At 35.2% G+C, this 24,336-nt stretch overlaps 1 protein-coding gene across 3 annotated transcripts; it reads left to right on the top strand.

Moving 5' to 3' along the window:
- The first annotated feature begins 60 nt into the window (after positions 1 to 60).
- On the top strand, positions 61 to 23,124 carry LOC117337110 (acyloxyacyl hydrolase-like). 3 transcript variants are annotated; one of them, XM_033897900.1, is made up of 19 exons: positions 61 to 320; positions 5,296 to 5,452; positions 5,722 to 5,827; positions 10,276 to 10,347; positions 10,559 to 10,623; positions 11,326 to 11,386; positions 12,508 to 12,578; positions 14,473 to 14,521; positions 15,511 to 15,654; positions 16,312 to 16,381; positions 17,693 to 17,809; positions 18,839 to 18,878; positions 19,234 to 19,308; positions 19,731 to 19,806; positions 20,469 to 20,624; positions 20,939 to 20,998; positions 21,594 to 21,696; positions 21,939 to 22,015; positions 22,324 to 23,124. In XM_033897900.1, exons 1-19 carry the CDS (start codon positions 95 to 97, stop codon positions 22,450 to 22,452), a joined length of 1,854 nt encoding a protein of 617 aa, XP_033753791.1. In that variant the 5' UTR covers positions 61 to 94; the 3' UTR covers positions 22,453 to 23,124. The 3 variants fall into 3 exon arrangements, with proteins under 3 accessions (XP_033753791.1, XP_033753792.1, XP_033753793.1); XM_033897902.1 differs by lacking the exon at positions 5,296 to 5,452 and having other exon boundaries at positions 92 to 320; XM_033897901.1 differs by lacking the exons at positions 5,296 to 5,452; positions 5,722 to 5,827 and having other exon boundaries at positions 67 to 320.
- The last annotated feature ends 1,212 nt before the right edge of the window (positions 23,125 to 24,336 follow it).

A 24,336-nucleotide genomic window follows, 5' to 3' on the forward strand; every position in this document is an offset into this window, starting at 1 on the left:
GATATCTGCCACACCGCTCCCTTGTCTGTTTACAACTTTTGAAATTGGCGGTTGTAAGTATCGTAATTTCTCGCGGCTTGCGCGATTTGACGCGATGTTATTTCGATGGAAAAAATCTGATGACTACCGAATAGATTATGGTTTCGAATTCTTACCATGTGACTGTCATGTGATTTGGATTGACTCAAAAAAGAAGATGTTGTTCAGAGCAGTTCTACTTTCGGTTCCTTTGTTGTGTTTTGTTGTATCACCATCAACATCAACTTTGGTTGATGATTATATGGTAAAGTTTGGAGGAAATGGTGGAATATCGTGTGCAAGTGAGTTAATGATATTACACTTCTGTGTGCTATTAACAGGGACCCCAATCAAAGTACTATAACGTTATATATAGCACTGAAACGTTCCAAAGGAAGCTATATCTAGATTTGATAATAGGAATTGTAACTTAAGTTTAATACTAACTATGCACAGTTGGTTATTATGGGGGACTTGTATCTCAAACAGCAATTTGTCCTGTCTTCCATTTAACTAAAATCCTATGTGAACTTTTTATTCATATCTATAATGGAATTGGTGTTAACTGCAATCAGTATGTGTGTTTCAAAACTTATTTAGTACAAATCTATCGAGATATTGTTCATTGATAACATATACACACATTTAAGCACTTCAGATTACTAGTCAAGTGCTCTCTTTACTAATAGTGTAACTCTGCTTAGCCTTCATGTGTCCGTTAACTTACACCTTTATTTAATTAGAATTATTGATACCTCAAACAAAAAATTCCTTCTTTGCTGTCTGTATAGGCCTCCTGGTACAGCTGTAAATTACTGGGATAAACTGGACAACATATTTGATAATCTATCAAACACTAATCTTAATATTATTATAACTGGTGACATTATAATGTTGATCTTCTTAACCTTCGACCTAATTCTCACCTCTCTAGACTTATGGCTTAATATCAACTACATAACTTAATCCACGCACCTACCCGTATCACTAATTCTACAGCTACTATGCTTGACATATTTTTCACTAACAATGTCAATATATTAAATTATACTGAAGTCTTATCTCCTCTATGTTGTGACCATAGTCCGATATTAGTAAGCATTTCCTTTAAAGTTCTTAAGAAACATTCCTACAAGAAAACTATCTACAAATTTCAGGAAGCTGATTCGAATGGTCTGAAAACTGATTTACTCAATACTAATTGGGATGAATTACTTTCTAACACTGATAATATTAATGTTATGTATGATAACTTTACCAACACCTTACACTCTCTCACTAATTCTCACATTCCTCAAAAAACTGTCATAATTCGCCCTGATGATAAACCTTGGATGACTAAAAAAATTAGGTTACAACTCAGAAAAAAAAAATAAAATTCACAAGAAAGCCAAAGAAAAAAACAGAGACCAAGATTGGACTGAATTTCGAATGATTCGTAATGAAACTATTTTAATGATAAGAAATGCAAAGGAACGATATTTAAATAAACTTCAGAATTCACTTGCTGATAAAACTGTTCCTCCTAGGAAATGGTGGCGGATTGCCAAATCTATCTGTAAATTATCTAATATTTATAATAATTCTTCACCCCAAACATACAATAACACAATTATATTCATCCACGTGACAAGGCTGAAGCTTTTAACACTTTCTTCACCTCATGCTTCAGATATAACAGATACTAACTTACAACTAAACATACTTAAAACTAACAAACCCCCAGGCCCTGATGGTATTATACCCCAAATACTTAAAAATGCATCTTCTGCACTTGCATATCCATTATATTTATTGTTCAATAAAATCATGGCAGTTGGTGAAATTCCTGATATTTTAAAAACCTCAAATGTAAATGCTTTATACAAAGGTAAAGGAGACATTAGTGATCTTAATAATTATCGTCCTATTGCTATTACATCTATTATCTCCAAAATATACTTTTAATTTTATAAAAGATCATAACTTTCTGAGTAAACATCAGTCAGGATTCCAACCAAATGATTCTACTGTCAATCAACTTGCTGCTATATATAACACTATTTTTCATAATCTAGATATTGGCAAAGATTTGCGTTTTGTTTTCTGTGATATAAGTAAGGTATTTGATCGGGTATGGCATCTTGGATTGTTATATAAACTCAAATTGTATGGAATTAAGGGCAAATTATTGAAATGGTTTGAATCTTACTTATCTGACAGAAAACAAAGTGTTATCTTTGAAGACTACAAATCCAATTCCAAAGTCATTACGGCAGGATGTACCCCAAGGTTCCGTACTAGGCCCATTCTTATTTCTTTTATTCATTAATGATATCACAAATAATATTAATTCTAATATAAAACTTTTTGCTAATGATACATCATTATTGTAATTGTAAATAATCAAAATGACCTTGATACACCTGCCATCCAAATTAATCAAGATCTTTCTACTATTTCTAACTGGGCTCATCAATGGCAAGTTCTTTTTAATAAAACCACTGCACTAACTTTAACCAGAAAACACACTAATAATCATCCTCCTCTACTCTTTGATAATCATCTAATTGCACAGCGTGATCAGCACAAACATCTAGGATTAACATTTAACATGAGAGGTACCTGGGCTGAACATATTAACAATATTTATAACAAAGCCTCTTCAAGATTGAAACTTCTTAAACTTCTTAAATATAAAGTAAATAGAAATACATTGAAAACTCTATATTTATCATATGTTCGACCTATTCTTGAATATTCTTCTATAGTCTGGGATAATTGCACTGAAACTGAATCTGACCTACTTGAATCGGTCCAGGTAGAAGCCATGAGAATAATCACTGGTCTTAGAAGGGGCACTTCTCATTATAAACTCTATTATGAAACTCAATTTGAAACATTAAAAACAAGGAGAAAACGTCAAAAAATATTATTTTTATTCAAAATTATTAATCACTACACTCCCAGCTACCTCCATGACATTATTCAACCATATATTAATACTAATACTAACTACAATTTTAGAAATGAAAGATACTTTAATGTACCTGCTTCTAGAACTAGCTCCTATCAAAACAGTCTCTTCCCCTCTTCTATGAACTTATGGAACTCGTTAGATCCTTCTATTAGAGATTCTGTATCTATCTCTAGCCTAAAAAATAAGCTTAAAACTGTATTCCCTGTTTTTATTTCTGATGTTTTTCTTGACTGTAGGCCTAGAGCATTACATATTCTATTGTGTCAGTTGCGTAATAATGCCAGTAACCTAAATTTTGATAAGTTAATAGATCATCTAGTTCTTGGAATTGATGGCTCATGCATTTGTGGAGCAGACTTTGAAAATTTGGTTCATTTTTTCTTCCAGTGCCCACTATATTCTACCTTTAGGCATCATATCACTTCTATATACAATCGTGTGGGATTTATTAATTTACATATACTTTTATGTGGCGATATAGATTTATCTCAAGAAATTAACCTATATATCTTAAATCATGTTTACTTATATATAAAGAGCGCTAAAAGATTTCAACTATTATGATTATGTTGCTCATCATCATTTTCCATGTCTTTCCTTTATGAAATTGTGTGGAAGTGTGTGTGAAAGGTGTGCTGTTTAGACTATGTATAATTATTATACCTATCTGCAACCGGTGTCATGCCTAATATGTACCTCCTGCATAATAAGTATCCGGATACTTTTTATTCTGCATAAAAAGTACCTGGATACTAAAAACTATAATAAACACCTACACATTACCTGTCTACAATAAACACCTACACTTTTTATGACATGTATTTGTATATATTTGGAATAATAAAATAATTTTTGAATTGAATTTAATTAGAATGTGTACATGTATATCTGTCAATAAAGACTAGCCTCAGCTGAAACCAACCACCTTCCCTAATAACAATGTATTGCATTTGCTTGATTTAACAACTTGTTATTTTTGATTGAAGTATCTGGTATTTTGAACCCAGTTAAGATCTATATATATTCACATTTAAGTAATGAGAAACACATGATATATCAATAAAGAAATAAATTCACCATGACATTTACAGTTTATAGAAAATCTATAGCAAAAAATAAAGACAAAAGGGAAAAACTTTTTTTTTTAATTCAAGAAAATTTTTTAATCACAGAAGTCATCCAATTCCTATGGTATACTATAAAAAAGCACTAGGTGAATTTTAACAGAATACATGATGATCAAATTTTAATAGAAAGTCTAGTAGACTAGTACCATATTGCCTTGACATCGTCCAGTTTTGGATTTTTATTGCCTGTAATTGTGTTGGTTTACACAGCTGTAAATAATGAATGCTCTCAAATTTGGTATTCCAAATTATGATGAGGTTGAAGTGTATGAATTAATTGGTGTGTGTGTGATGGTGTTGGGGTGTATAATGGTGTTTGGGTGTATGATGGTGTTGGGTGAAGGGTACCGGTGTATGATGGTGTTAGGTCAGGGGTACCGGTGTATGATGTTGTTAGGTCAAGGATACAGGTGTATGATGGTGTTAGGTCAGGGGTACCGGTGTATGATGTTGTTTAGGTGTATGATGGTGTTGGGTCAAGGGTACCAGTGTATGATGGTGTTTGGATGTATGATGGTGTTGGGTCAAGGGTAACTGTGTATGATGGTGTTGGGTCAAGGGTAACTGTGTATGATGGTGTTGGGTCAAGGGTACCAGTGTATGATGGTGTTTGGGTGTATGATGGTGTTGGGTCAAGGGTACCTGTGTATGATGGTGTTGGGTCAAGGTACCAGTGTATGATGGTGTTTGGATGTATGATGGTGTTGGGTCAAGGGTACCGGTGTATGACGGTGTTGGGTCAAGGGTACCTGTGTATGATGGTGTTGGGTCAAGGGTACCGGTGTATGATGGTGTTTTGGTGTATGATGGTGTTGGGTCAAGGGTACCGGTGTATGATGGTGTTGGGTCAAGGGTACCGGTGTATGATGGTGTTGGGTCAAGGGTACCGGTGTATGATGGTGTTGGGTCAAGGGTACCTGTGTATGATGGTGTTGGGTCAAGGGTACCGGTGTATGATGGTGTTGGGTCAAGGATACCGGTGTATGACGGTGTTGGGTCAAGGGTACCGGTGTATGATGGTGTTGGGTCAAGGGTACCGGTGTATGATGGTGTTTGGGTGTATGATGGTGTTGGGTCAAGGGTACCGGTGTATGATGGTGTTGGGTCAAGGATACCTGTGTATGATGGTGTTTTGGTGTATGATGTGTTAACAGGACTGAATGCCTAATCATTATGGTTTGTTCTCAACAGCATGTTCTGTGATTGTGAGTTTGACGGAACAGCTGTCAGTGATACACAATGAGACTATCCTACATTCCCTGGAGCGTCTGTGTAACTACCTCCCAGACAAATACAGACAGCAATGTCAGATATTCGCTGATTTCTTTGGAAGTATTCTAATCAATAGGTAATTGTTACATAAAGGTGATGAATATTTATCACTTATTAACCCCAACCAATTAAAATACATGTAGTAATTCCACACAAAAGGACATTCAGTTGTGTAACAGATATTAATGTTATCATTGACTTTCATTATCATCTCTCAATTCACCAAGTATGAGAAAGTGAGGATATCATCTGTGTCCCTACGGAACTTTATCATTCTTAAACTTACATGTATTAAGTGTCTTGTATTTTATCAAAACATAATTTTCAATCTAAAACTGTTTCCAGATTTACAAAGGAAGATAGCCCGGACACATTTTGCCATAAGATTGGATTCTGTTACTCAGATACAGGAAAACAAGAATGCCACATCTTTCCTAAACCAAAGTCTAGGGTATGTCCTCTGATAATCTCTAAACCAAAGTCTAGGGTATGTCCTCTGATAAACCTAGGGTATGTCCTCTGATAATCCTAGGGTATGTCCTCGGATAATCTCTAAACCAAAGTCAAGGGTATGTCCTCGGATAATCCTAGGGTATGTCCTCTGATAATCTCTAAACCAAAGTCTAGGGTATGTCCTTGGATAATCCTAGGGTATTTCCTCTGATAATCTCTTAACCAAAGTCAAGGGTATGTCCTCTTTCAATCTCTAAACCAAAGTCTAGGGCATGTCCTCGGATAATCTCTAAACCAAAGTCTAGGATATGTCCTCGGATAATCCTAGGGTATGTCCTCTGATAATATCTAAACCAAAGTCAAGGATATGTCCTCGGATAATCCTAGGGTATGTCCTCGGATAATCTCTAAACCAAAGTCAAGGGTATGTCCTCGGATAATCTCTAAACCAAAGTCAAGGGTATGTCCTCGGATAATCTCTAAACCAAAGTCAAGGGTATGTCCTCGGATAATTTATAAACCAAAGTCATGGGTATGTCCTCTGATAATCCTAGGGTATGCCTTCTGTCAATCTCTAAACCAAAGTCAAGGGTATGTCTTCTGATAATCCTAATGTCACATAATAATGTCCTCTGATAATCTCTAAACCAAAGTCTAGGGTATGTCTTCTGATAATCCTAGGGTATGTCCTCAGATAATCTCTAAACCAAAGTCAAGGGTATGTCCTCTGTCAATCTCTAAACCAAAGTCAAGGGTATGTCTTCTGTCAATCTCTAAATCAAAGTCAAGGGTATGTCTTCTTTCAATCTCTAAACCAAAGTCTAGGATATGTCCTCGGATAATCCTTGGGTATGTCCTCTGATAATATCTAAACCAAAGTCAAGGATATGTCCTCGGATAATCCTAGGGTATGTCCTCGGATAATCTCTAAACCAAAGTCAAGGGTATGTCCTCGGATAATCTCTAAACCAAAGTCAAGGGTATGTCCTCAGATAATCTCTAAACCAAAGTCAAGGGTATGTCCTCGGATAATTTATAAACCAAAGTCATGGGTATGTCCTCTGATAATCCTAGGGTATGCCTTCTGTCAATCTCTAAACCAAAGTCAAGGGTATGTCTTCTGATAATCCTAGGGTCACATAATAATGTCCTCTGATAATCTCTAAACCAAAGTCTAGGGTATGTCCTCAGATAATCTCTAAACCAAAGTCAAGGGTATGTCCTCTGTCAATCTCTAAACCAAAGTCAAGGGTATGTCCTCTGTCAATCTCTAAACCAAAGTCAAGGGTATGTCCTCTGATAATCTCTAAACCAAAGTCAAGGGTATGTCCTCAGATAATCTCTAAACCAAAGTCAAGGGTATGTCCTCTGTCAATCTCTAAACCAAAGTCAAGGGTATGTCCTCTGTCAATCTCTAAACCAAAGTCAAGGGTATGTCCTCTGATAATCTCTAAACCAAAGTCAAGGGTATGTCCTCTGATAATCTCTAAACCAAAGTCAAGGGTATGTCTTCTGTCAATCTCTAAATCAAAGTCAAGGGTATGTCTTCTGTCAATCTCTAAACCAAAGTCTAGAGTATGTCTTCTGCCAATCTCTAGACCAAAGTCTAGAGTATGTCATTTTCTCAATCTCTAAACCAAAGTCTAGGGTATGCCTTCTGTCAATCTCTAAACCAAAGTCAAGGGTATGTCTTCTGATAATCCTAGGGTATGTCCTCGGATAATCTCTAAACCAAAGTCAAGGGTATGTCCTCTGATAATCTCTAAACCAAGTCAAGTGTATGTCCTCTGATAATCTCTAAACCAAAGTCAAGGGTATGTCTTCTGTCAATCTCTAAACCAAAGTCTAGAGTATGTCTTCTGCCAATCTCTAGACCAAAGTCTAGAGTATGTCATTTTCTCAATCTCTAAATCAAAGTCTAGGGTATGCCTTCTGTCAATCTCTTAACCAAAGTCAAGGGTATGTCATCTGTCAATCTCTAAACCAAAGTCTAGGGCATGTCCTCAGATAATCTCTAAACCAAAGTCAAGGGTATGTCCTCGGATAATCCTAGGGTATGTCCTCAGATAATCTCTAAACCAAAGTCTAGGGTTTGTCCTCGGATAATCCTAGGGTATGTCCTCTGATAATCTCTAAACCAAAGTCTAGGATATGTCCTCGGATAATCTCTAAACCAAAGTCCAGGGTATCTCCTCTGATAATCCTAGGGTATGCCTTCTTTCAATCTCTAAACCAAAGTCAAGGGTATGTCTTCTGATAATCCTAGGGTATTTCCTCTGATAATCTCCAAACCAAAGTCAAGGGTATGTCTTCTGATAATCCTAAGGTCACATAATAATGTCCTCTGATAATCTCTAAACCAAAGTCTAGAGTATGTCTTCTGCCAATCTCTAGACCAACGTCTAGAGTATGTCATTTTCTCAATCTCTAAATCAAAGTCTAGGGTATGCCTTCTGTCAATCTCTAAACCAAAGTCAAGGGTATGTCTTCTGATAATCCTAGGGTATTTCCTCTGATAATCTCCAAACCAAAGTCAAGGGTATGTCTTCTGATAATCCTAAGGTCACATAATAATGTCCTCTGATAATCTCTAAACCAAAGTCTAGAGTATGTCTTCTGCCAATCTCTAGACCAACGTCTAGAGTATGTCATTTTCTCAATCTCTAAATCAAAGTCTAGGGTATGCCTTCTGTCAATCTCTAAACCAAAGTCAAGGGTATGTCTTCTGATAATCCTAGGGTATGTCCTCTGATAATCTCTAAACCAAAGTCAAGGGTATGTCTTCTGATAATCCTAGGGTATGTCCTCTGATAATCTCTAAACCAAAGTCTAGGGTATGTCCTCGGATAATCCTAGGGTATGTCCTCTGATAATCTCTTAACCAAAGTCAGGGGTATGTCCTCTGTCAATCTCTAAACCAAAGTCTAGGGCATGTCCTCAGATAATCTCTAAACCAAAGTCAAGGGTATGTCCTCGGATAAGCCTAGGGTATGTCCTCTGATAATCTCTAAACTAAAGTCTAGGATATGTCCTCGGATAATCTCTAAACCAAAGTCAAGGGTATCTCCTCTGATAATCCTAGGGTATGCCTTCTGTCAATCTCTAAACCAAAGTCAAGGGTATGTCTTCTGATAATCCTAGGGTATTTCCTCTGATAATCTCCAAACCAAAATCAAGGGTATGTCTTCTGATAATCCTAAGGTCACATAATAATGTCCTCTGATAATCTCTAAACCAAAGTCTAGAGTATGTCTTCTGCCAATCTCTAGACCAAAGTCTAGAGTATGTCATTTTCTCAATCTCTAAATCAAAGTCTAGGGTATGCCTTCTGTCAATCTCTAAACCAAAGTCAAGGGTATGTCTTCTGATAATCCTAGGGTATGTCCTCTGATAATCTCTAAACCAAAGTCAAGGGTATGTCTTCTGATAATCCTAGGGTATGTCCTCTGATAATCTCTAAACCAAAGTCTAGGGTATGTCCTCGGATAATCCTAGGGCATGTCCTCTGATAATCTCTTAACCAAAGTCAAGGGTATGTCATCTGTCAATCTCTAAAACAAAGTCTAGGGCATGTCCTCAGATAATCTCTAAACCAAAGTCAAGGGTATGTCCTCGGATAATCCTAGGGTATGTCCTCTGATAATCTCTAAACCAAAGTCTAGGATATGTCCTCGGATAATCTCTAAACCAAAGTCAAGGGTATGTCTTCTGATAATCCTAGGGTATGTCCTCTGATAATCTGTAAACCAAAGTCAAGGGTATGTCTTCTGATAATCCTAAGGTCACATAATAATGTCCTCTGATAATCTCTAAACCAAAGTCTAGGGCATGTCTTCTGATAATCCTAGGGTATGTCCTCAGATAATCTCTAAACCAAAGTCAAGGGTACGTCCTCTGATAATCTCTAAACCAAAGTCAAGGGTATGTCTTCTGTCAATCTCTAAACCAAAGTCAAGGGTATGTCTTCTGTCAATCTCTAAATCAAAGTCAAGGGTATGTCTTCTTTCAATCTCTAAACCAAAGTCATGGGTATGTCTTCTGTCAATCTCTAAACCAAAGTCTAGGGTCACTAATGTCTTCTGTCAATCTCTAAACCAAAGTCTAAGGTATGTCTTCTGTCAATCTCTGGACTAATAGTCTTTTATTTTTCAATTATGGGGAACAAAATTACCACCAGGTAACCATATTGGATTTCAATATCAAAGTTTGTTATCACTTTTTATTTAAAAGCACTCCTGTGCAGTTATTTAATTTAAATATGTTTGATGATTATTGTTGATCACAATTGAGTTGGACATTGCCTTCAGCGCATCAACATAAGGAGGTAGTCATGTTCTGGTGTTTTGTGTGTCTTTGATTGTTTGTAATTAACCACCATTGTAACTGTTATATTCGATAGTGTTCATGTGAAGCTTCAGCTCATTTTTCACTTTATTGTTTTAACAGAGTCCACGAAGTGTTCATTCAGGAATTGTCAAAGAAGTTTTAACTTATGAAATGAAACAAACTCCTTACAAGGTCAGTGAACAAAAAATATTCAATTTGAATTTGATATTTTATACATATTTACACTATTCATACATTATTGAATGTTTAATCACAAGAAGCTCAATTTGGTGATCTGCACTATCTTACATAGAGGTAGATATATCTGAGAAATCAATCCTAATACCTTTAACTTTAATTAAGAAATATCCTGTGATCTTTGCATATTATTTTGTTTTTACAGATAAAACCAGTTCCCAAGATATGTGATTTACCAGGAATAAAAGCTATTTGTAATTGGATAGCCATGTAAGTTTATTAAGATAGACATACATTTTGTAAAGATATGAGTTTAATTGGATAGAGATGGAGGTTTAATTGGATAGACATGGAACTTTAATTGGATAGACATTGAAGTTTGATTGGATAGACATAGAAGTTTGATTGGATAGACATGAAAGTTTAATTGGATAGACATGGAAGTTTAATTGGTTAGACATGGAAATTTAATTGGATAGACATTGAAGTTTAATTGGATAAACATTTATGCATGTACCAGGAAGTTTAATTAGATAAACATTTATACATGTTCTAGTAAGTTTAATTGGATAGACATGCACATATTATTAGTGACATATACTTTTAATTCAGTAGACATATGGTTGATTTTTCTTTACAATTGTTCTATACTTATTGAAATGTGTACGTGTCAACCTTTACATTTTTTTTAATTTTTTGGAAAATGATAATGATTAATGTATCTTAGAAATAATTATAGTTAAAGACATTACTTGACAAAAGTTAAACAAGTCAGTGAACTGCAGTTCCAGCTGTTTTATATAAACAAAAATTACTGAATATGACCAAATAGCAGTTAAGACGTAGGAAATTCTGCTGATTTCAAAAATCAATAAATTAAAAATAAGGTTGAGAAGATGTGAATCGAAATCAAAGAGACTTTGCCTGTTGTCACAGTAACAGATATTCATTTAGGGCATTTTGTTCAACCAGGATATTTGAGAAACATGATCCTGCTGTTGACCTGGACGATGATAGATTCAGTACATATGCAGTAAGTTGTCTATCAAATTATATTTGTATACCTGTATAATGATGTTCTTAGTATTCTGTTCAATGTTGTTAATATTTGAAGTATTTCTGGTGTTTTTTGTCTTTTATGAAATCACTAGAACACATAATTATGTATTTGCTGTCCCAACATGTAATATTTTATCTTTTGTTAAATCATTAAGTACAAGTTAGAGTACTGACAGAGGTACAATTGAACAGGCTGTTTGGTATTGATAGATATTTTCACAGCCTTCAAATTTTGTCATTTATTCCGATGGATTTATCTTATAAATAAACAAAAGATGAGATGCATTTTTTTTATTCATGAGATTTATACTTTATACTCTTATCACATGTCTGAATTTTTAAAATGCTTTATTGGGACGATCCACTCTCCAATTTGTGTGTTCTTATTTACAGTACCATAGTGTTATATAATATAAGTGCTTGTCACTTGAAATCTATAAGTTTATGTGATCAGTCCATCACACACTTAAAATATATTATCATAAATGTGCATTAGTTAGTTGAGAGTACATTAAGTGTAAATTATAAGGGAACAGGGCTTGCTGGTTTGATGTACCTTGCATTATAGAAATCTGAAAAGGGACATGATTTAGGGTACATCCCTGTATTTTTGGGATTTCTTGGTTCCTGGTTTATAGTTTTTGGTATACCCAAACTGGTAAAACAGTACAACTAGCCACCAAAGGGAACATAATTGTGAGATTTCAGACTGATCTCTCTGGTACTTTCAGAGGAGTAGCATTTAAAAATGAACCACAGATGATAAACAATTTGAAAAAATCCACAAACATCAGATTATAGTTGGCTATGATGCAACACAAGCTGTTATTCAAGTCAAAACCTCTCATTGACATTCAAAAGTTAATATTTCAGAAGTTCATATGTGGAAGGTTTTAATTGTAAATAGTGTACAAAATAATATGATCACCTAGCTTTGCAGCAGGTAAAAGTATTGAGGAGGGTTGCAATTTTCTCTCCTGTTACACTAAGCAGTTAATGATCTATAATAAAAACAAAAGAAGTGATTGGGTTTTCATGGGGCTGGTAGTTTCAGATGACTATAAATAAACTCTGACTTGTGTAATTTGTGTACAGACACTGCGTGGAAGCTCCTGGAGGGGAAAAGACTGTGATGATTCTCGCAAGGACATTCACCCAGGAAGTCGGTCAGTGTTAAAAAACTTTTAATTTTTATATTATCATTTAAATCACATATATCCACAACCTTGTGCTGTGATATAGGTTTTTCATACTGTATTTTACTGCAAATGAATTCCCTCCCACAAATAAGCCCCACCAGCAGAACCACTACTTTTCCAATCTGCCAGGAATAGATCTAGAGGGTGGGGGTGAGGTGGGGGGTTGGGTGGTGGGGTGCTCACAATTCAGCCCGGCTCCGGCTGTACCAGCTGTTGGAAGTTCTCAAAATATTTGTTATTTACGACGGCCCATATACGCCTCTACAAAATACGCATAAGCACTTAATATTAATTTGTCCGCAGTTTTCTAAAATGCGTCGTCGAAACACTGCATATGAACGATATTTCATCGTCAGATTTTGCTTTGCTTTTTGTTTATTTTGACAATGCAGTGTTGGCCCGTATCCGCCTTGACACTTTTCGAGCTTTGCTACACACCATTTGATAAATCCCGACAGCCTGATGAAGCACGGGTGGCCCATTGAGATCATGGATGCACCATTCAATTCTTCGTCCATTTTGGCTGCACGTATTGTTTTCCTGTGGTCGACAATCAAGGTTGTCCAACTTTTCATTCTTTGAATCCGGCTATATGCATGTCTCCTTCCCTTAACCTTTGTACCTTATGGTTTTACCCACACATAACACCTATATAAGCTTACAAGGTCAAGTGGGCTGTCTTGAGCAATGGGCCACCTGTGCTTCATCAGACAGTCGGAAATTATCAAATGGTATGTTAATTATCAGAGCAAAGCTCGAAAAGTGCCAAGGCGGTAATAGGCCAACACTGCGTTAGTAAAATAAAATCGGTCCGACACTGGGCAAAAAACAACTGCATATGCAGTTTTTTGACCACGTTTTTCTGGAAACCTTGGACAAACATCGATTGCTTATGTGTATATTGTCCAGGCGTATATGGGTCATCGTAGTTATTTGCTTTAAGTTAATTTCTTATTTCTACCATGAATTATTTATATTTAGATCTGTAAACATACATTAATTAATGTTATACTGTACTTGTTTACATATATGACATGTTCTTAGACCATCACTTAATGCCTCAACACATTTAAGGTAACTGTCCATAATTATATATTGATTCCAAAATTAAATGAAAGTCCATTAGTCTCTGTGTCGAGGTTATCATTAGAGTGTACATTTGTGTTAATTACCAATTTACAATTCAATGTTTAAAGTAACCTAGAGCGTTTTCCTAGTCAGTCATGTAGATAAATGTGTGTATATCATGTGGTGGTCAATTTATATCATTCATGACCATATACATGAGAACTTTCTCAATTCTTACTGGCTAAAACATTGTCAAGTGAAGGTTAATATTTTGTAATATTAACCTGATGTTTCTATTCTCAGAAATACCAAGTCAGTATTGTGTTTCCTGTCATCAAGATGAATAATAATGCAATTCCATAATTTTGCAAACATTAGTTTCATATCTTATATTAAAATTAAGAACTTTTGATTCGATCAATATGGTACTTTACTAACCTGATAGAATCTAAAATATTGACCCCAGGCTTCAGTTGATATTTGATTCTACCAGGTAGGTTGAACACGACATTGACCTCATCAAAGGTCAATCATTCATAATTAACAATTACTATATATATACAGCCAATAACAAAACTCAAATATTCTACATTCTTTTGTCTGTAAAATTAAGGTCAGCATTTGCATTAGTTGTTCAGCGACGTAATATATTAATGTATGTTTAATAAGGTACACATCCTACATAGTGAATATAATATATAATACATATGTTCTATGTAAATTTTTTTGCTATATATCAGCACTTCACGCCTGATAAGTTAACAATATGACATTTTGTGAAATTCTTTTTCAGGCCGATTCAGTCGGACAAGGACAGAGACAGTAATTGTAACGGTATCCTGGTATGTAAGTTTGACAGGCCATGTCAATAAAATACTTTCTTGGTGTGGGGCATTCACAATGTCGCACCAAAACAAGTGATCAAATATCTTTTAAAAGAAAATGACTGCAGGGATTCTTTCTGAAATAATTGTTGTTGAAAATATAAGTTACAAAAGCGATAGGTTATCACATTTCCTGTCAATCATTTTTTACCAGACTAAAATTCTGAAATTATAGTTTCCTTGCTCTTTAGCACTAAAACTATTATGAGGCCTTGAGTGATACTGTTTTGACTACTGTAGGTACACTACCATTTCCACTGACATTGTAACAGCATACTATGGCTAACAATTAAGAATTTTAACACATTTGACCTCTGACACCATGATATTTAGTAAAGACCTTACATTTGAACACTAACTTTGGTAGACATTCATCACAAAATGCAACAAACGAAAAGACATTTTGGTTTATCCCTGTGACCTTAAAAGCCGGTCAAAGTTTTTCTGTGATCATATTTATAACCCTTTGATCTGGCATATTACTGTCCAAATATCATAACCCCTAGAATTTTGAATATGGGTCAAGGTCATTCATTAAAATGAAATTGATAACACTTCATTCCAGCATTCAGCTGACCAAACATCACAATCCTCACTTCTTTCTTATGAAAAAAGTTATTTTAAGATTGCACAATTGATTGTGTTCAGTATGATAATTTATGTAATCTATCAACCTCAGAGGAACATTGAACACTTTCTTGTGGAAATGCAGACAGTATTGGTATGTTTTACATTAGAAATTAAATTAGCAAAATTTAAACAATGCAGAAAAAGTTTGATTGAAGTCAGTATATATAAGTGGAAGATCAGAAGTGTTGTGACACCTGGTATTGATGATGTTTTACTATGGAAACTGATACAAACAGGTAGTATGATACCGACACTAAATCTTGTATAGACAATACAATGATTGATACTGATGTGTTGTACTGGGTTTATGTGTATAGGGAGTTGATCCTGTCAGTGGCCAAACATACGAGGACCTGTACTGTAAAGAAAGCCAAGCCAGAGGTGTGATCGTCCTTGGAGACTCCCTAAGTGCCCACTTCCACATTCCTAGGGAGTGGCTTAACACCACGGAAATATCAGCAGTGAGTTTAGAGTTCATAATGATTAATTTCTGGAATTATAGAGAACAAGCGTATAGTTCTGTGAAATAAAGATTAATTTCTGGAACTATATTGAAAACAAGTTTTTTTTTTCTACATTTTCATTTTTTTTTCTGGGTCAAAAGGGGTCAATTAGTCTAAACAAGACCTTCTCTGAAACTAAGCAATGGATATCACTCACATTTGTGTGGTAGCATCCGTATGGGGTCGCGCCAAAAGTCAATTTCATTTCATGGATTAATGCACTTTTTGGCATTTTTAGTATTAAAATAAAACCAATGTACATGTACCCATATAAAATGCTTATGATATATATTGACATAGCAATACCAGTGACAAATATACTTAAGCATCATTCTTGTTTCATATCTCATGAAACCATGTGAGCGATACAGGCCCTCTGGGCCTCTTGTCTAATGTTTGTATTTTAAGTTCACTTTAGAAACGTTTTTTTTTAAAGATTATGGTACAGTGTATTTGTATAATGACAATGAAACAATGGTTCTGTGATTATTCAAAAATTTAAATTTTCGACAATTCACAAAAAATTGGAACTAAACGGTGTGTTTTCAAAGACATTATGAATTACTTTATTTTCAAGAAATCTTTTTTTCTTTTTTCTTTTTTCCACGTTGATAGGCAGCTTTTGAGCCTTTACCTTTCATCCTCGAGAATGAATTTGATTGGCCAGAATTATCATCCATCACAGGTAAGATCTCCAAACAAGTTCCCTTCTTTCACATTTATTTTTTGGTTTGTTTGTTGGGTTTATCAACCTGTGGACAGAGAGTCATTTTGAGGCAGGGTTTTCAGACATGTCGCATGCTATCCAGAGCAATTAGAGTAAAGTGTCTTGCTCAAGGAGATGACCACCACAGCATATAGCAGTCCACTTCTCAGCTTCTCAAGAAACACAAACTGCCGCAGGTAAGGAGTGTCAAACCAAGCTAGCTCCTCAGATCTGAAGTAAGGAAGGCCAATTGTCTGGCCTACTGAAATATTGTAGTCCCAGCAACCATCTTTTTATACCCCAGCAACGAAGTTAGGGGGGTTTACTGGAATCAGGTTGTCCGTCCGTCCGTCCGTCCCTCCGTCCGTCTGTCTGTAGACGCATTTTGTCCGGACAACTCCTTCTAAACCGATGGGCCAATTCCGATGTAACTTCACACAAATATTAATGATCATGTGTAGATGTGCATGCCACTTTACTTTTCTCAAAATTATGGTTCCTATGGCAACTGGTCACTATAAACAGGTTTTCCGATAAGACCCATAATTTTAAGTTTGTCCGGACAACTCCTCCTAAACTAAATGGCCAATTTCAATGAAACTTCAAACAAATATAGAGGACCATGTGTAGATGTGCATGCCACTTTTTTTTTCTTCAAAATTATGGTTGCTATGGCAACTGGTCACTATAAACAGGTTTTCTGATAAGAACCATAACTTTAAGTTTGTCCGGACAACTCCTCCTAAACCAAAGGGCTGATTTCAATGAAACTTCGCACAGATATAGAGGACCATGTGTAGATGTGCATGCCACTTTATTTTTCTCAAAATTATGGTTGCTATGGCAACTGGTCACTATAAACAGGTTTTCCGATAAGAACCATAACTTTTAAGTTTGTCCGGACAACTCCTCCTAAACCGAAGGGCCGATTTCAATGAAACTTCACAAAACTATAGAGGACCATGTGTAGATGTGCATGCCACTTTTTTTTTTTTTTTCCAAATTATGGTTGCTATGGCAACTGGTCACTATTTCACTGGGTTATCTTAGTTAGCTTCTAATTAACAGTTCAAATTCACCATTGACTTGTGCAGATTGCGGGGGTATTAGTCAGCCATCCTGGCGACAGTTCTAGTTTTTTCTTTTTTTTTTTAGTTCCAGATCATCATTTCTAAAGAATCAAACTTGATAGTTTTGTAGTAAAATATTTCTACAGTAATGTACCTGTGGGATAAAGAACCTTCTTTGTTTAAAAGTTGATGATGCAGTTTTTCATTGTTATTGTTTAAGGTTACAAAAACACCACCTTCACTAATGTGATTCATGGCCCAATGAACTCTGTCTACAACTATTTATGGCAAAGGAACCGCTGCAACCACAGGGATTACCAAAACCTGAGTGTTAATGGTAAGTTAAAACAATCAGGCCCATCATCATCAGATGGTTCATGAATATATGTAGGAAAGGTAGGCAGCATGTTTCACTCCACTTTCAGGTTTGTATACCAAATGTCAAGGTTACTTCGGGGTCAAAGGTCATTTACCTGTCCAATACTGTTGTCAAGTCTATAACTTCTGACTGAAATTTTATGGATGTAGTTGTGAATGTAGGTGGCCAGCTGACTTCTCCGAGGTGTTGGTTTGTGTCAACCCATGCTGAATGTTATTAAACTTCAATGCATGGATCACAGTAAGTAGTCAAGCCTGTATGCGGATATTTGTGTACGTTTCTGGTGTCATTGTCTGCAGCATATTGAGTATCACCATTGGCCATCCTGCAGTTCATCTTCCACCAGAATGCACCTTGGATGACAAGATAGTGGGTCATATACCATTTCTATGTCTGTAAGGTTGAGGTTGCAATGAGGTTAACAGTTAAATTAATTTTATGGGACATTGTTTTTCCTTCTTACTCAATGACAGCAGCACAATAATATTTTCGTAGATATTTTGAAAATAATAAGGTACTGCATAGCATTTAAGGCTGATACAGCTAAGTTTAAGGTCATATTGATAACAAATTCAAGTTCTTTATTGTGTATATCGTGGGCCAGTTCCATCCTTAACTTAAGGAAACTCCTTAACTTAGAAATTTACATTGGAAAGCACGAAACATAAGTAAGGTTCCTTACGAAGATTTTTCCCTCAAATTCCGTAATGTTTTCACATGGAAAATTCAAAGTTAAGGAATTTCCTTAAGTAGGGAATATTGATAAAACTTGGTCCTGACTTTGGTGAATATGAATGAGCTGTTACAAATATATCTACAGTGGCAAGTGTACGTAACCACTTTCAGGACCAGTATGTCATGTGTAACCTGCTTTTGAATTGCTTCATTTTACGTTTTTACTTACATCCTATTGCTGTACATTCCAGCTGTATTGACCGGGAGTCTTAAGTCATAAATTCCACTGACTTCTCTGGCTTTTTTTTACAGGTGCCAGGTCAAGTGCAATGGCTGACACAATTCAGAAAAGGTAATAATTAAGTACATATTGGGGATGAATTTGGTCCAGGGCAGTTTACAAAAAGAAAAAATAGGGATGGGTTGGTTTTCAATATAGTAATTATCCTAACTGTTATTGAATCATAGAATCATAAATGCGGTTCCATGTATCATACATATAAGTGTGGTACCAAAGTCTAGACGCATGGTTGTATATCTGTTGTCTGGATTGCCTCCCTTGCACTTCATGATGAATTTTAAGATCCTTCTCAAGATATCAAAATACACTGCAAACTTCATCTACCTCCTAACGGAATTTTTCCTTTTAATTATATTGAAATTCCAAATGTGATATATCTGTTTCCTATTTTACTCTAATGTTGTAGCCTGTTTCGTAACCAGACAACAGACAAGCCTGTCACCGTTTTCTACGCCTTAATTGGAAATGATGTTTGCAACACGTAAGTAAAGTAAAATATCTCAAATTCTGATAATTCAATGACTTTGATTAACTCAAAATAAAAAATTCTATATGAAATATACTCAGTTATATATACCCTCAAATACATAGGACATCATTTTCATGACTTCATTGACTTCGCTATAACGAGGTTCGACTGTAATTATTTAATATTTTGAGAGATATATCAGAAGGAATTCCTCCATCATACTGCATCACCTTACTTTCATTTTCAAACTCATCTTTTGATAGCTGTTGTCCCTCTTAAACATGTGTTATAATCAGAGATGTGTTTTAAAGGGTTACGTCACTGAATTAATTTAGGTTATTGTTCTTACAGTAAACAGATCTTGCACCATGTAATTTAATTAAAAGTTGTAATTTTAATTGTACACTAAAATATCACACATGGTTTTAATTTAGTCATCCAGACACCTTTGCTCACATGACAACACCAGAACAGATGAGGAACAACTCCATGAGAACTTTAGAATTTTTGGTAAGGCCATTTGGCTTTAATTTGGTACTTGATGTCTATTGTTATCTCCTCAGTTCATGTTTGTTTTCCTATAGACTTGTAGTCACCACCTTGTATACCCTGATATCATTGTATACTGTATTGTTGGTTTATATTAATGTTGGATTTAATTTTGGATAATTCACAGTCATTAAATATAGCCAAAAAATAAATACTTAACGAATATCTAACAGAAAGTTATACATACATCAAATTCGCCTTTTTACTGTATAATGTAAACATGGTGTTTGGATATAGAACCTTTTGTATAAACCTCTGTATCAGGATGGAGAAGGTGTTTCAAGCATCATGTAACCTGAAATTCAAACCACGTGAATTAGTTACGACTTGGACCACCTCCAAACCAAAGGTGGTCACAATTATACCTACATTTGTTATCCTCACACTGATAATGGAGGTCAGAACTCTGACACTCTGACGAACAAAAAAGGAACAGACAGCATATAATCAATACATTGTGGTGCTCATCTTCTGTCCAGTGAAGTAGGTCAACATACTTTTTACCTAAGATATATATTGTTTTCAAGGTCAGTGACACACAGAAGTTTTGTTCAATGTCTTAATTTGTACAATTGAATGTAGATACTGATAATTACCAAGGACATTTTACACACTTTTCACAGGGGAAAACCCTGCCTGCTGGGAGCCATGTTTTCCTCGTAGGATTGGTAGATGGAAGGGTTCTGTTTGACAGTCTCAAGGATAGAATTCATCCGATTGGTTCCCTCCGGAATGATGTCACTTACTCCGACTTCTACAATTACTTCAACTGCTTAGAGGTAAAGACATCGAAATTGTATCATGGTACTACATATCGGATAGTTTTTGCATTTGCCAGCGTCAGTGTTATGTATATATATATATATATATTTAAAAAGAATAAAAAACACGACAAAGCAGCTAGTGCTTTCGTCACGTCTAGGTGATTCTTCAGAATTCTGAAGAGTCACCTAGACGTGACGAAAGCGCTAGCTGCTGTGTCGTGTTTTTATTCTTTTTAAATGCATATTTTTCGTCCGTAAGGTTCACCTTAAACTTTTTAACTTATATATATATATATATAGATATATCATTTTGTTATATATTTACACAGATATCTCCATGTGTTGGATGGCTGAATACCAATGAAACAATTAGAAATATGACCACACAGGTAATATTGATTAAATATGACCACACAGTTAATATTGATACCAATAAATACCATCATTTGTAGTAATGCTTTAAGTTTGTTGACTTGTTACATTGTTTACATTGATAACATTGAGATGTTTCTGAGAAACTTTTGACATGGTGATGATCCACTGTTGATGTTATTAAATTTATACAATACATTGATTACATGGTTATGGCAAAGTTGTCATGGTGATGACACAATGTTGTCATGGTGATGTCACATTGTTGTCATGGTGATGTCACATTGTTGTCATGGTGACAACACAGTCATGACATGGCATTAAGACAGTGGCATTGTATATGAAACATTACTTCAATTAGTAACAAAAGGGCAACAACTCTTAATCTAGTAACAAGACACCAACAGGCCAAATATATTGTACTCTGATAATGTAGTACATGTATATACAGTATATTACAGTATACAGATGTCTGTCTGTCTGTCTGTCTGTCTGTCCGTTCTGTCTGTCTGTTCGTTCTGTCTGTCTGTTCGTTCTGTCTGTCTGTCTGTCTGTCTTTTCTGTCTGTCTGTCTTTTCTGTCTGTCTGAGTAATAATGTGTTTTGATAACAGAGAGCTGAGCAACTGAGTAATGTCCTGAAGCAGGTGGCAGAGACAGAGGCAAATAAGTACCACAACTTTAAACTGAACTACATGGAAAACCCTATTTTTCAAGGTACAGTGATTTCTATAGACTATTGTAAGTAGTGATAGGATTACAGTAAAATCTGTCGATAGAAATTATAATCTCATTTTGTTTAGTATGTGATCGTCAATTTCTATCTGTTGGCAATACTATCTGTATTTGTTGGTAATGTAACCCTTGACTTATTTAATGATAAAATGACCTTTGCCCTCTGTGAACATGATAAATTCTATGACCTTATTACCTCTAGCTGGTAATTGTTTATGTTGCAGCTATTAAACAGTTTGAGAAACTTGGATATCATATTTGGGACGCACTAGAACCTGTGGATGGTTTTCATTCAAATCAGGTAAGTTTCTTTACAACACATTTACATGTATATCAATATTGTTCTCCACAAATCATAACCCACCAAACAGCCACAAAAGTGACACTCAGTGTGTTACTTGTTCTTCCAACATTATAATCAAACATCTTTATTGCTTTTAAGGTCAACATTAAATTTTTTTAAATCTGCAGTGAATTGCAATTAACATAGCTTTGCAATTAACATAGCTTTACTTAAGTTATTGTTTGTAATTGCTGTATATGGTAAAAATCTGGGAAATGACAACTGTTTGATAAATAAGGACTCAGTTTTGATCATTTATTTATCAGCTTGGTCAAGCATTCTCAGCACAAGTGATGTGGCAGAACTTGGAGACTAAGTATCCAGATGCCATTGGTCCCATCAACCCGTTCAACAAGAAGATCCAGACTATTTTTGGGGACCAAGGAGGCTACTGAGCATGTGCAATATGACATGATTTGAGACTATGGCATACATTCTGTTTATAAAGGAGCTTTATTTTTACCTATAGCCAAAACTATCTGATATCAATTAGCTTTCAACCAATACTTGCCTTACCATAAATCTTAACTGATTCAAACTGTGATAATCATATGTTCCGAGATTTCTCTCCAAAACCGACAGTATTATGTACAATGTATAATTCGTTAAAATTGAACAAGATGTTGTGTAATATAGATAAATTTTGACAGAAAATGGACCTTACAATCTTTAGTACGGGTATAATGTTTAATATCATGTATTTATATATATCAGCCATCAAAAAGTGACAGTATTATTTTATCAAGAGATGGTGGGCTTTTCAAATCGCCTTGAATCCGTGGTCTGTCAACCTTTAGGCATCCGCCTGGCCTCTATCAATCATCCGTCATTCGTCCCTCCATGCATAAACGATCTTTGTTATCGCCATTTCTTGAAAAGTACAGGCCTGGAGGGATATTCCTCAAACTTCATATCTAGGTTCCTCTTAGTCCCTAGTTGTGACATTTGAATTTAGATTTTTGATCAGAAAAACAAAATGGCAGACAGAAGGCCATCTTAGATTTTGAGATTTGAAGTTACCTCTATTTTTCAAAAAGTGACATGGTGACCGGGCCAGAGAAAACTCGGGCTAAATGAAAGAAGAATGATAAGATTCAGAAGGATTGTTAGATATATTGTATGTCTGTTGTAACCCATTATCAAATGAGATTAAGATGGAGAGTTAGATATATTGTATGTCTGTTGTAACACCCATTTATGTCTTAAACGATGTAAACTAAATGAAAGAAGAATGATAAGATTCAGAAGGATTGTTAGATATATTGTATGTCTGTTGTAACACCCATTTGTTAGCCCGAGTTTCCTCTGGCCCTTTCACCACCAGACATGGTGACAGGGCCAGAGAAAACTCGGGCTAATATATTGTATGTCTGTTGTAATACCCATTATCGAATGAGATTAAGATGGATAGATATATTGTATGTGTTATATATCATTTACTACAAGAACTATTTCTTTAAACTTTTTTCCATTTAAAAATTGTTCAAAACCATAAAAACTGTTTTAACAAAGGGATACAACTTTGACAATTTTAAGTCAGAATTCACAATCTTGCTCATACTTAGAGTGTTTTACAGTAATACCTGTCAACAATCCAAACAAAAATACTCAAATTTTGTGATAACACAAAGTTCATTTTACATAAGAAAGTGTGTTGTAAAGAACGTTGAATTCTTCGATGATAATAACTACCAGGTTTAAACAGAGGTCACTGTAGACAGAATGAGAAGATACATGGAGGTTTTATCATTTATTTTATAGTTATTTTCCTTTTGTTCCAAAATATTGTTAGACGTTGTTTATACCATAAATGTCCTCCATTAGTGCTCAGTGCATGTTATGAACTAAAATGTATTATTGAGGTATATATTTTACTGAGATGGCTGAGAGTGGAAGACAACCAATCACAAAGTCATTGTATATCTGATATGGGACCCAAAAATATTTGTTTTAGACTGTTCAATGATGGAGAGATTGCCAGTGGGAGCTACCAATTGGTATGCATTTTGCAATATGTTTTGAATGCACACCAAATGTTGTGGGAGAATGAGATACCTTTTTGTGATGTGTCTATAGTACTAAAACTAGTCAATTATAAAGTAGTGCTTAAACTAGTCAGTTATAAAGGTACAGTACTATATATCTATATCTGTGTTTGATTATCACACATTTTCCCAGTTATCCAGTGAATTATCCTGTGTAATATTTTTACATTTCACTAGTGTAATGTAATCGGGAGTGTTTTTAAATTGGATGCGCCAGTCAGATATCAATTGTGT

This window comes from Pecten maximus, chromosome 11 (genome assembly GCF_902652985.1).
Source record: "Pecten maximus chromosome 11, xPecMax1.1, whole genome shotgun sequence".
NCBI classification, from domain to species: Eukaryota; Metazoa; Mollusca; class Bivalvia; order Pectinida; family Pectinidae; genus Pecten; species Pecten maximus.